Below are 12,854 nucleotides of genomic sequence, written 5' to 3'. Positions count from 1 at the left end.
TAAATAAGGGTTAATGTTACGTATGGTTCTAAAATGGCCGCGCTTCTGACTGTTTCAAGGTCTATATAAAAAGGTCAGGACACGCGTGATCTACTTCTTGAGCTGTCATTTTGGGTTTTTTTTTGAGTTGCATGTTTTGAGCAAACTTGTACGAGCAGTCAGTTTTATATGACATTAATTAAACTAAAATTGCATAAATCCTGTAATTTCCAGTAAAAACTATAATAATAATTTCGGATGATTATGCAACCCCAATTTTATGTAACGTTTTCGTCAAATAGTTTAAAAGAAACAAGCATTCTTATCTTTCGCTGTCATGATTGAAATTAATTAAATAGGTACTAAAACTGATGCAATTACATATATACCACTTCGTAAAGNACAACTTTTTTTTTTCTCATACACATACACTTGTAATAAAATTTTACGGTGGGGGTCAATGTGAGGCTTTCGAAAGTAGTTGGGGTCGACGGTTAAAAAAGTATGATGACCCGTGTTTTAGACTATAGCAATAGGTGATACGTTGAGAGAAATTCTCTTAATCAGTAAGCACTTGTCCAAAAAGCATACCCACTAGGTAAACAATACATGAGATTTCGTAATGTTTAAGAAAAATTACACGCTCCTTTAGAGTTTTTTGAAGTGCCGTCTAACAGAAAGTATTAAACATTTTTTTTCTTTACAAAATTATTTTCGCATTCTAATCATAGTCTCTATATGAATTCTGATGTGAATCCGGTTATCGGTTACAGGTATAATGTAATTTGAATAGGGATATTTTAACTATGGCCACTTCTGTAAATGTAAACTTATTTGATTTTCTTGGCATCAACAAAACAGGATATCGTTTTATTATCATCATCGGTCAGCCAAACCGACAATGAAAGCATGGATTCTTGAAATAGCTTCATTTCTTCAAATTTTTTGATCGCCAAAATTTACATATGAAATTTTCACTTTGGTAGGTAATTGCTTTAATGAAAGGTAACTTTTCTTTATAACAAGCTTAACTCACAATGACTTTACGTACAGTATTATTAAGCTCACTTATTGTTTGTATTGTAATTATATATTATTAAGCTATTTATTTATGTATTTCCTTAAATTGTTATTATTATTAAATGTTTCAGTGCAAAGATTATAACATGACTTCTTGTAATATGTACAATAAGACAAAAATAATTAAAAAGAAATTATTAATACCAGATGAAATAGAAGTTAGAACAGGTTTCGTAAGTATAAATAAATTTAACGTATAATTTTTTTATCTTTTTACAATTTATAATGATGGTACATTGTGTGGACTATATATAATGTTGTAGTATTTCAAATGCAATATGAATTTGTATGTATATTTAAAATTCACTGTATTTTACTTTGAAAATATTCGTATCTTAATTTACGTGGTACTTTTAAATGATTTTACACTCATCGTCGCTTTTCTTGAATAAATCATTAATACCGGTTTACCCACTTTTTGTATGCTAAATTGTGCTTTTATTATATATTTAGTGGACAATGCGAAATTAGCCGAAAACCAAGGGGCCGATTACGAATGACCAAATACTCAGCAACAGCTCGGTGAGACCCGATCTCATTGTCTGTTGGATGGCTTCACGATAAATTATAGGCGTGATTGCAAGATCTATCTGTCGTCATGATGCTGACACCAATTACGATAGAGTTAGACGCGTCCTAACTCGCAAATTGTAACCAAAGGGTGAATAAGAGGGTGTAAAATTATCGACAGGGGAGGGAGATCGCGAACAAGTCGATAAGTGTCCTATGTTTGATAGAGACAGGTAGTTAGATTAACGAATAAAAATATAACTTTTACAAACGTCTAAATTTAAGAGTACGCAGAAATCAAAAGATACATCTACAAAAATAAGGAATATAGCCTACATTTAAGGCTACACGACAAATTATCTATGCGCTCCGTTTGCGATCTATTTGCTATTTGCTCATGAAAGAGTTTACAAAAATATATCAGAGAGAAATGAGCTGTCCTTGCTGGTCCACCGCGATTTGAGTTTTCGCCGCCCTTTTATCGATTTAGCTTTTTTTGGCGATGCTTCTGCAGGTGTGCGTTCAGAAATGAGCCGATGATAACCTAAAAATGCCGTTATATGGCGCTGTTATGATTATATTTGATTGGAGACCTTACGCTTCCTTCTATTCATACGTAAACAATCGACATACTCTACCTTTATCGTTTAGTACTCGGATGTTATATTTATCAGCCAGTTGTTGATAGTACGGGTGATATTCACTCTGTTTCCTGTTCAATGTTTTCTTTATTGTCGCAACGGAGAAATAGGCTTAAGATTTTCCTAAATTTTACGCAAAATAGCTCTTCGATTCTCTGGAAAATAGAAATCGCGAAAACGTGTACGTCGAACGTTCAGCGCCGCCCCTCTTGTGAGCCTAGAAGTTTGACACTTGGCGTTTAGAACGTCGAGCACGATTCTACTGACGTTCCAAACGCCATTGTCAAACTTCTAGGCTCACAGGTGGGCGGCGCTGAACGTCCGACGTACACGTTTTCGCTTTGATAAGGTCGGCCGAAACCTCTCTATTAGTTATTTTAGAAAGTGTTATCTTGCCGTTACTTAAGCTTTTTCCTATTTTGACATTTTAAAACGTTGCATTTTTGTCTTAATGTAATAAAAATGTTTTTGTTCAACATTCACCATCTGTGCATGCCGAATGTCGACATTTGCCGGTGTAAGTGAGAAATGATGATATTTAGCAAATATTTCGTACATACACGAAACGACTGTGTGAATGCTGACATTCACTGGAGAATGTTGACATTCGCCAGATATCGGTCATTCACAGTAACATATATATACAATAAGGACCCATCTAATGGGAAATGCAGTTGTTACTCACCTTTTACTAATTGCAAGTTTTCAAAGTGCACAAGACATGATGCATCAAAATATACGCGACATGCTGTAAATCTTTAACCTCTAATTAACGAAATACAATGCAACGGATAATATTCGAATTTTGTAATGATGTAGGCGAGAGGTAAACGAACCTACTCCTAGATGACGTAACCATTTAGTTTTGATTATATGGGCAAAATTTGCACTGTGACAATATGCCTTTTGTGACAACTATCCCGCTCTCCCCTACTGTAGCGTAATCAGTTCATACCGAAACCTGTCACTCAGTATATAAGATGTACTTTTTTTATTATTCGGTTCGTCATAAGTGCATTTCGGCTATGTATTTTATCAGTCTGAGAAAAAACTGTACATATGAAATGCAATCAACAAGCCAAAATAAAGTATAATTATATGAATTCATATATAACCCAGGAAATAAATTGTTTCAAAATATAAACGTAATGATAGTCATATCAGTTCTAAGAAATTAAAAACGATTATGGAAACTAGTAAAAATATTAGACATTTGAACTTCACACAAACAGCAAATTATTGCCATTTCATTAGAAAATAAAAGTCTATTTTCAATTTTCTGATATATAACGGAGAAAATACGACGATTTCTGAGAAAATCATATGTCAAGAGTTATAATTTCAAACTCAGTGAACCATGAAATATCGAAAAATTCTGGTGTTTCCTATATGTATGAAAATATTAGTGTGTATGGATGTCACGACTTTATTTACATTATTTGAAGCTTAGTAACTTCTGCAAGTCTCTGCTGATAATTTGTGAAATTTTGCAGGGAGATATTAAGAGAAATAATGAGATTAAATTTTTCTAGTTATGACTCGAAAGAGTGGGAAGTTTGTCAAGTAGGGTCGGTATGAATGACGATTATAGTGGTTATTCGTATTTATAATTTTTCATAAAACTTATTCCATTTTGCCATTCGGTACGATAAACGTATCAACTAAATAAAGATGGAATAACGCCAAGTGTTGACATAAAAACCCATCTTGTGTTAGTATATGAAAAAAATTAATATTTTAAATGCAAAGTAATCTCCCACATAGAACGTAACGATACGCATTCTGTTTACAGTTTAGTTCAAAAAAATTTTATATATTCTAATAGTTTTTATTAAAAACATTTTTAAGTCAACCAGTCATAATTTGCTTTAGATACATTTTTTACAAAGCATTTTTAGATATTTTCAGAAAAAAATGTTCGTATAACGAAGAAAAAGAATTATTAGTTAAATATTTAAAGTTAAATTTAAACTATAAATTTAATAGATTTTCAGACAATAATATCTAGAATTAAATAGTAATAATAACTTGTTTTCTAGGAAAATAACAGAGACAAGGACAAAAGATCATCTATTCAGAGATATATTGACCTCTTAGCAGATGGCCTTCATTCAAAGTATGTTTTCTTTCATAGTATACGAAAATTATATTAGTTGTGTTAAATTCATTTTATTTGTTTACTTTTAGGTTGACATTCGAATTTTACGGACACAAGGTAATAAATTTATATTCAGCAGTTATACTATCTTTATACGTATTTTAATAATTTAGTTTTATTCTTTAGGGAGAACTCGCCATTATTGTTGAAAATATCAGAGAAACTTACATCTCTTATTCGTCCATAAGTTACATTCCAACTACATTTGCAATACGTGCTGCAAGACCTTTAGATAAAGCCTTCATCTTGGTAAAACCTTTCGATGTAATGGTAATGTTTAAAAAATTATTATTTATTAATTATTTTCTCTATATATTAAAAAACATATTTATCACTATACAAATCGAAATTTATACGGCCAAAGAAGTATTAAACATTTAATAACTTATCAAATTCACTCATTAGATGCAACACTTGATCCATCTGCCAAAAGAAGTATGTTTCCAGGAATAATATTCATACTTTATTTAACTCATAAATATGTACAGTACATGTAGATATTTCTCATCAAAGTGATAGATATTAGAAAAAAGTCGAAAAATCACGCGGCCAGAAGGATAACGAAGCACAAACTCGGATCCAACTACAATAGTTCAGTGGTGTCATCGATTTTGCCATTGCTGGGCTAATACAAATCTATCTGTTATGTACCGAAATAAAATGTATTTTTGATGTAATTTGTAATGAAAAAATCAAAAGTTTCATTTTCTTAACAAGAGCAAAGACGCCTACGATTTAGCTTTCTTTAATTTTAATACTTTATAAAAGAATATACTCTACGACCACTCAAAAACATTCACTCAAAGAAAGATGAAAATTTTGTAAAAAGATGGTCGTTGTTTGGAAGTTATTTTATATACAGGAAAACTTTTATGAATATGCTACAATATACAGATGATCGTTATTGCAGGTTTGGCTATATAAACATTGATATTTTGAAAAATACAAAATAATTATAAAAGTTATGTATTTCAGATTTGGATTTGTATTCCTCTCTCTTTCCTTATCATCTTGTTAACTATGTATGGAATTATGAAAAAAGAGAATGAGTATCGAAACATGGAAATGCCAAAATTTTACATTTTATTTTGGATTATATTGAGAAACTTTCTTCGACAAGGTGAGTATTATTATTTTCTGAGTGACGTCAGCTTTAATAAACCGAATGTTTCACGAAAATAATGTGTACAAGTAAACTAGTGAAATAATTTTTTTGTCAGTAAAAATTATGATATAATGATTTTTAATATTACGTGATGATAATTAGTGTCATAAGTATGTTTACATTTGTTCGTTTATAAGTTTTTATTTACTTTTATTAATTTTTAAGAGAAATTTACAAAATCGTTAGCTTGTATTTACGAACGAAAATATTATTTTAATTAATTTGACATTTTTAGAGTTTTTTATGCTCAATTGATGGGACCACTTTCATATACCACAGAAAAATATCTATTAAGAAACCGATAATTTTCAAAACAAAAACATATTTATTTCTTTTGTAACTACTTAACTATTATTTTTGTTTTTTATCATTTTTATTTTTTAGACACAAGCATAAATCGTTATGTTTTTATTACGTTTCGTATTATGTTTGGCTGTTGGATCTTGACTGCATTTGTCCTGACATCAGCATACGTCGGAACTTTGCCATCGTTCATTGTTAATCCTGGAACCGAAACCATTCCTCAGACATTTCAGCAATTGGCTCAATCGGTGAAAGAAGGACGATACAATATCACTTTTTTTACGTGGGGTCATGAATCATCTTACTTTATGCAACTTCATTCCGATGTACGTATCATTTTATTAATAATAATTGTAGCTATATATTTAAAATACAAAACTATACAAAAGAATCGTTTAATATGATATTGAGTGTAAATTAAGAATGAAAATTCACAAAAAACAAATGATTTTATAATTAAATAAGTGTCAGTTGTCAACATTACAGAGCTGGAAACGTGACAACCCTTTTCTGAGATAATAAGTAAAGTTTTCAAATGTTCAAATTTCCGGAATTGTTATTCACGTTATTATATAATTAAGATTAAAGAAACTGAGATTAACCACATTATTCTCCTTGAAAACGGAGTTAATACCTCATTGTGAACAATCAATAGGCCTAAATATAATTAATTTTACATTTATAATTTAAGTTATCAATATATTGTATTTCTAAGGAATATGAAGCTCTTAATATTTATTAAATTAAAGTTACTAAGTTTTTCGATTATAACATTTACATAGGTTTTAACTTAATTAATTATTGAAACACATTATTTATGAATAATTTAGCGGAAATAATAAATATGATATTAACCAGTTTGTGTTGTAATGTACTGTAATGCTAATAGACTGCGGCACTTGTTACATATAGTTTTATACTTTTATAATTGAAAAAGATATTCTTTAATATTTATAATTTTATATTAACATATATATTACATGTATTTAAATTGACAAAAAGTGTATAATGTACTTAAATTATTATTTTGTCGGAAAATTGAAGTAACAGAATTATGCAAATATAAATTAATGTGGGGATGTAATGTTAAATTAATAGAAAGTATAAAAAGTATTATTAAATATGATTGACATTGTAGTACGTTTATAAATTAATATATGATATACACTTAAAATGGAAAAGTAAAAATCTTAAATTAGGCCTATATATTTATTTAGGCTTATATTATACATAAAAGTAGAGAATCATATTATATAAGAGAAGAGAATCACAAAAATTTAATTGTGTATATATTGTAAACAGAAGAATTTTATTAGTTAAATTAAATTTAAATAAGGAAATATCTTTAAGTGTATAAGATTGCTCAAGGTTATCCTGAATGCAATAAGAGTGTATTTTGTAGTTAAAATTTATTTTCCATTTTTTGAGGGTGTTTGTTGAACATTGACATTAATTATTCTGTCAGACTTATGATAAAACGTATCGGTAACCAGCAGATAAGCCCGGTGTGCTCGGGTAAAAAGTAACGATAGCGAAGATTAGGATTATTATATTACTGTCAATCTTACCCATTTTCACAGAATGCTACAATTAGGTCCCCCTCTTTTTAGACTAATTAGAAACTTTTTAGATGTGTCTAAAAATATCCCGCAAAATCGCAAAAATATGCATCTGCGCGTGTAAATCTTGCACGTTGCTTTCTCGTAACACTTTCCTTGTTACTTAACACTTCCTTTCTTGAAGCCTTAATTAATCCTTTTCCTTTCCCCCGCGGGGGGGAATATCGAAAAATCCTTTCTCAGTGTGCGTTCTCATGACATGCCCTAACTGTGTACCAAATTTCAACTTTCAACTCTTAACCGTTTGGGCTCTGCGCTTATTAATATTATCAACCTGTCTCGATCATATATATAATAGCTCTTAACAAGTTATATAATCACCAGGAAAGACCTAATGTTAAATATAGAAATTTCTTTGTATCAGATATTTATACGCTAAGTTGTATATTTTATTAAATATTTTTGTTTGGATTATAAAAATATTTATTTTAATTTACTGTAGTTAATGAAAATGGATGGATAAGGTGGTTAAAACCATTTCTCAACCCAGCTAACCTATTTTCGGCATGGCCTTATCCATAATGAGCTTGATAAATAAAGGCCATCTTAGTTCTGACATGTCAGAAAAAATTAAAAAATAAAATAACCATATTTTAAAAAAAATATAAAATATATCATGTATATGTATTGAGAGTCAAGGCAGTGACTCCGTCCAAAGACGTGACATTGTTGTTTATAAAATCAAATGCCAATTAGTAATTTTTCGTAAATTAAAATAAATATTGAAGAAAAAAATTTAAATGGTTAAATTAAGAAAAATTGATCGCGAGAGTAAATCCTATTTAATGTGTATTATTAATGGAACAAATAATTCATATATTTCTCTATAATGTCATAAAACATCGTAGATAAATGGCCAGCTACATGTAAAATTGTATCTTTTGATTTAACTTGAAACACATAATATTGTTTTTATTTTTGTATTTATCAGAGTATCCATCGTAAATACTCTAGCTGAATCTATACCAACGAAATCATTGCTGCGTTGAATGCATGACACAGTTAACTCACAACTGAAACGTTTATAATATTTTTAAAATAATAATTTCATTTAAATATGTTTATACATAAATTTTAAAGCATTATGACTTTGAAACTGCAAGTTAGATCTTCTATAAACATACTAAAGTTAAGTGTGTATATTAATTTACATGAAGTTCATTTATACATATAATTGTAGACGGACTTCAGAACGAAAATTAAAAATGAGATCATCGAAATCTTTTGTGAAAATGTTAAACAATATTGGAGTAGCAAACCGATTGAAAAAGTAATTAATGGAACACACGCCATCCTTGCACCGAAAGAAAGAATCGAATTGAGCATGAGCAAAGGACAAAAAAAAAAGGTTTTCATTTCAGAAGACAAACTTTTTACGAAATTCCATTTCCTACAAATAAATTTAGTCAGAGTGAATTATGCTGAGGAAATTTGCCAAACGTAAGTACAAAAAAATCTGTTTCTATCACTTACTATTTTACAGCGGATAATACGTTAATCTGCAGACGATTCTTTCTGTGAAAAGAGTCGTCTGCAGATTAACGTCAGACGGTGCGTCATTTCAGCTAAACCAATTAGTAGAGGAATAGGTGGTATTATGTAACACTGCGGGTATTATAAAACCACTCTATTTCGAACTGTTAATAAAGGCGAACTGTAGCGGATTGTGGCTGAACTAAACTAGGCAGACATCCATAGCAAGTTGAAAACCCATTTCGCTTCAGTTAAACGGTAGTGAATCAGCGAATTTGTGTTTTTCAAAATTAGCAAGTTCTAAATGCTAAGTGAATTTAATTATTTTATAAATACAGTAGATCCCCCTATAAGACGGTAGATACGTTCTGTTCTTTATGAATCAATTTTGTAGGAATCATAGTTTACGGACTACGGCTGTTTGAAAGGTTTTCTTTCATAAAATTAATCGATTCTAGACTAATTCGACTCAACATTTCCAAAATACGTATATTTTTTTTAAAATAATCCGTATAAACTACGTTATAAACAAAAAATTGTAGGATTACTTACCGAGTGTGTACCCTTTGACTACGCTCGTTGCTAAAGCTTGGTTTCGTCGCGGAACAGCGCATCAAATTGCGGCCGCGATTTCTGATATTATTTTTCTGCGAAAACTTCGTTGACCTTTGGAGACATCCTTAATATAAATAATTTTTATGGCCGTTAAATAAGAAATGTTTCTTTCACAAGAAATGTATAAAATTACAGTACTGGACAGACGATAGGTCGCCTAACTCGCCGTAGCGTGACGCTAGACGGCGAAAAATATATATTTAATTATAATAAAGTTACAATAAATTAAGTTAATATATAATTATATATACAGTACCTAATTTATATATAATTAATATATAATTATATGTACAGTACCTAATTTATATATAATTATATGAACAGACGATACTAAACTCAATTTATCCGCCTAAACGTCCGTAGCGTGGTGCTACGGATGGCGGGAAAGTAGTTCGGCTGCCCGATGACGTTTTACGTATTATAGGAGTTATTTTTACCGTTGTTTACGGATACTGCCACAATTTTTATAGGAATCGTAACTATAGGAAACGGTTTTATAGGGGGATCTACTGTATAAATCGTGTAGTTGTAGGTTCACTGGTGCGTGTATTCCGTTCCAGAGACTTAGGGGTACATATTAATCTGTATGATTTTCACGTTTTTAAAGTTTGGTGTCGACAGGAATAAATTTAACCTAAGATGGAGATGCGTGAAATACAGATTCCATTGATGCTTTTAATATGGAACCCAACTCCTCTGGAAACCCAACTCTTCCGAACTCTCTATTTGCAAGCAGACATTCGTCCAGAGTAATTTGTGAAAAAGACATTACGTAGAAAGTCAATTCTTCCTGAGAATACCGAAAAACAGCTGCTGGAATATACAGTTGATGGAGGTGATATCTTTCTATTATAAAACATTTTTTTCGATAAAATACATTGGAGTAAATGATTTTGTAATTATTTAAATTCTTTTACTTTCCTATTTGTTTTTGGATACATCAAAGTATTTTTTGAAAACAAACAGTAATGTTTTATATTATTACCTAATTTTTTCTAAACTTACTTTCTGACATTTTGTACAAAAGCGTTCAAAATCCATACTTATAGTAACACTAGCGAAAAATCCAATTAAAAACATTTAGTTTAATAGTTACCAGTACTTTTCGCACAAAAAATGTGAGTGTAGTTTTGACACCTTGTTTACAATTCACTGAAATGTTATTGGGGTTCCATAATACCACCTTCTCCTCTACTACAGTGAACTTTGTGGTGTTGCAAAACCACAACGTAAATCTTCCATAACAAATGAGAAAAAAACCGAAAGTAACTTGCTACAACTAAGCGATCAATAACTAATACTCATTAATTAATACACAAGTTGTATTTCTAATTCGTGTATAAATTATACAATTATATAAATAACCCAAATGATCTGCATTCTTCCTGAGTATATGCCAGGGATTCATACAAGAACGTTTTACATATGCAAAACTCCGCAAATGTTCAAGTCTTATATATAACGGCGTACACATAATTTTTATAAGTTTTATATGAATCTATAAAATATTTAAAACACACAAATATTGAAGTTTTACTTTTTTTTACAAATTTTTTGTTATTTAAAATTAAATTTATTGTCTAACTTTAAGCTTGCAGAAGTTTAATTTACCGTCTATGATTTATTACAATGTCATGTTTAAAAATAATTATTGATAGCTTATACTGTATGTATATGATCAACAAGAAACATAAATTCTCATCTCTTCGCTAACATCATAACGTCTTTTTGTATAAGTGAAAACTGAAAAGCAGTTTTTGTTTTCATACTAAAATTAATTTATATCATATTAAACAAATATATTCATGAGATTTGAATATGGTAATAAAACCAGCAAAATTCATACTTTATATTTGATTTTCCCACTTTTTATGCACTATTGTTTATGTGTTATACACCAGCAATAAAACATGTAAATTTTAATGTTGGATTTCCAATGATTAGGTATGAGAAAGAGTTAAGTTCCATAGTGTTACAAAAAACCGGGCTTATGAACTCTCCGAGAAAAAAAAATTTTTTTATTTTTAGAATGTTTTTTTAGGTCTCCAAATTGTTTCAAAAATTTTTACACGTGCGAAAAAATTTTTTTGCGATTTTAATTTACCTTTAATGTCGCACAATTAATGCTTAATTGTTTTTTAATGCGATTTTTTTTTATCGAATTTAATTACTTGTTCTAAAGTTGTAGGGCACGGATTTTACTTCGGTAAAGTTATTTAAAGCTACTTTCTGATTTCAAAAACGACCTCCAATAGTTTATTAATTTTTTTAGTTAATAGATTTTATTGTATATAAGTTTAATTATATCGTGGGAGTCGGAAATCGCAAGAAAAATTTTAATTTTTTAAAAATATTTAAAAATATACCTCCAGCTAGTATACACCCTACTTTAAACTCTTGTCCTCCCGAGACGTGTATGAGAATGTTCCGGGAAATCCAACACCAGATGTTCTCAATGCCATTCAGCTGTGTAAACAATGATTCATATTTCTAATACGTTTCATAACTCAAGTAATGTACTCTACTTGTGCAGAATCTAAGAGAGGAAACTAATTGTATGTATTTATATTTAACAGGATAAATCGCATTGAACAAAGTGGATTATCTGAGAAAATTCACAGAGACGTTCTTGAAGAAAAAAGAAGAAACGACTCCTACGATGATAAGACAATCGATAATAACGAACATCCTCTGAAAACGGATGATATTATTGGTCTAATCTATTTATTACTTACAGGATATTTGATCTCTTCTGTAGTATTTCTTACAGAAATTCTTGTAAGCAAGATAAAGAAGATTACAAGCAGAAAATGCAGAGTGAGGCCATTCAATATTGTTAATTAATTTTTAATCATATCTGAAATTATTAATGCTGCATTCGTTAAAGTAGTTTCTTGTTCATATTAACATTTTTATTATATTCTGTTTCTTATTCTTATTCGCATAAGATCTGTGTCGTTTATATAATCACGTCAGTTTAAATCTGATTTCGAAAACCGCTTTATGAAATCATTTTTTGTTGTACTGCTTGCATTTACATTGCTGAAGACAAATTTAAAGTAAAAACTAAGTGACTCATTATTTCGGTTAACATCTGATGTACCTCGATATATCTATAGGTAACGTAATAAATTATTCAGAACAAGCTTATGTAAAAAACCCTACATATCCAGCATATAATTTTATATAGATTGAAATATTGAAAATTCGGAAATGAAATCTGATAACTTATGATGATATTATATTATTGACGTCAATTTTTCCAAAATAAATAGAAAAAATTAATGCAATAATAATATATTAATGAAATT

At 29.7% G+C, this 12,854-nt stretch overlaps 1 protein-coding gene across 1 annotated transcript; it reads left to right on the top strand.

Moving 5' to 3' along the window:
* Positions 1–1,130: 1,130 nt before the first annotated feature.
* Positions 1,131–12,321, top strand: LOC111616115 (glutamate receptor ionotropic, delta-1-like; the record flags this gene model as incomplete). The annotated part of the gene is made up of 8 exons (XM_023357541.1): positions 1,131–1,232; positions 4,250–4,326; positions 4,398–4,425; positions 4,495–4,638; positions 5,344–5,488; positions 5,918–6,162; positions 8,636–8,895; positions 12,120–12,321. Coding segments are annotated over 8 exons (1,203 nt in total), but the record flags the coding sequence as incomplete, so codon positions are not given.
* Positions 12,322–12,854: the final 533 nt, after the last annotated feature.

Source organism: Centruroides sculpturatus, unplaced genomic scaffold, assembly GCF_000671375.1.
Source record: "Centruroides sculpturatus isolate CEXI.00-Female unplaced genomic scaffold, Cexi_2.0 scaffold2971, whole genome shotgun sequence".
In the NCBI taxonomy this organism is placed as follows: Eukaryota; Metazoa; Arthropoda; class Arachnida; order Scorpiones; family Buthidae; genus Centruroides; species Centruroides sculpturatus.
The sequence above is the reverse complement of the archived record's forward strand: the minus strand, read 5'-3'. Positions and strand labels throughout refer to the sequence as shown.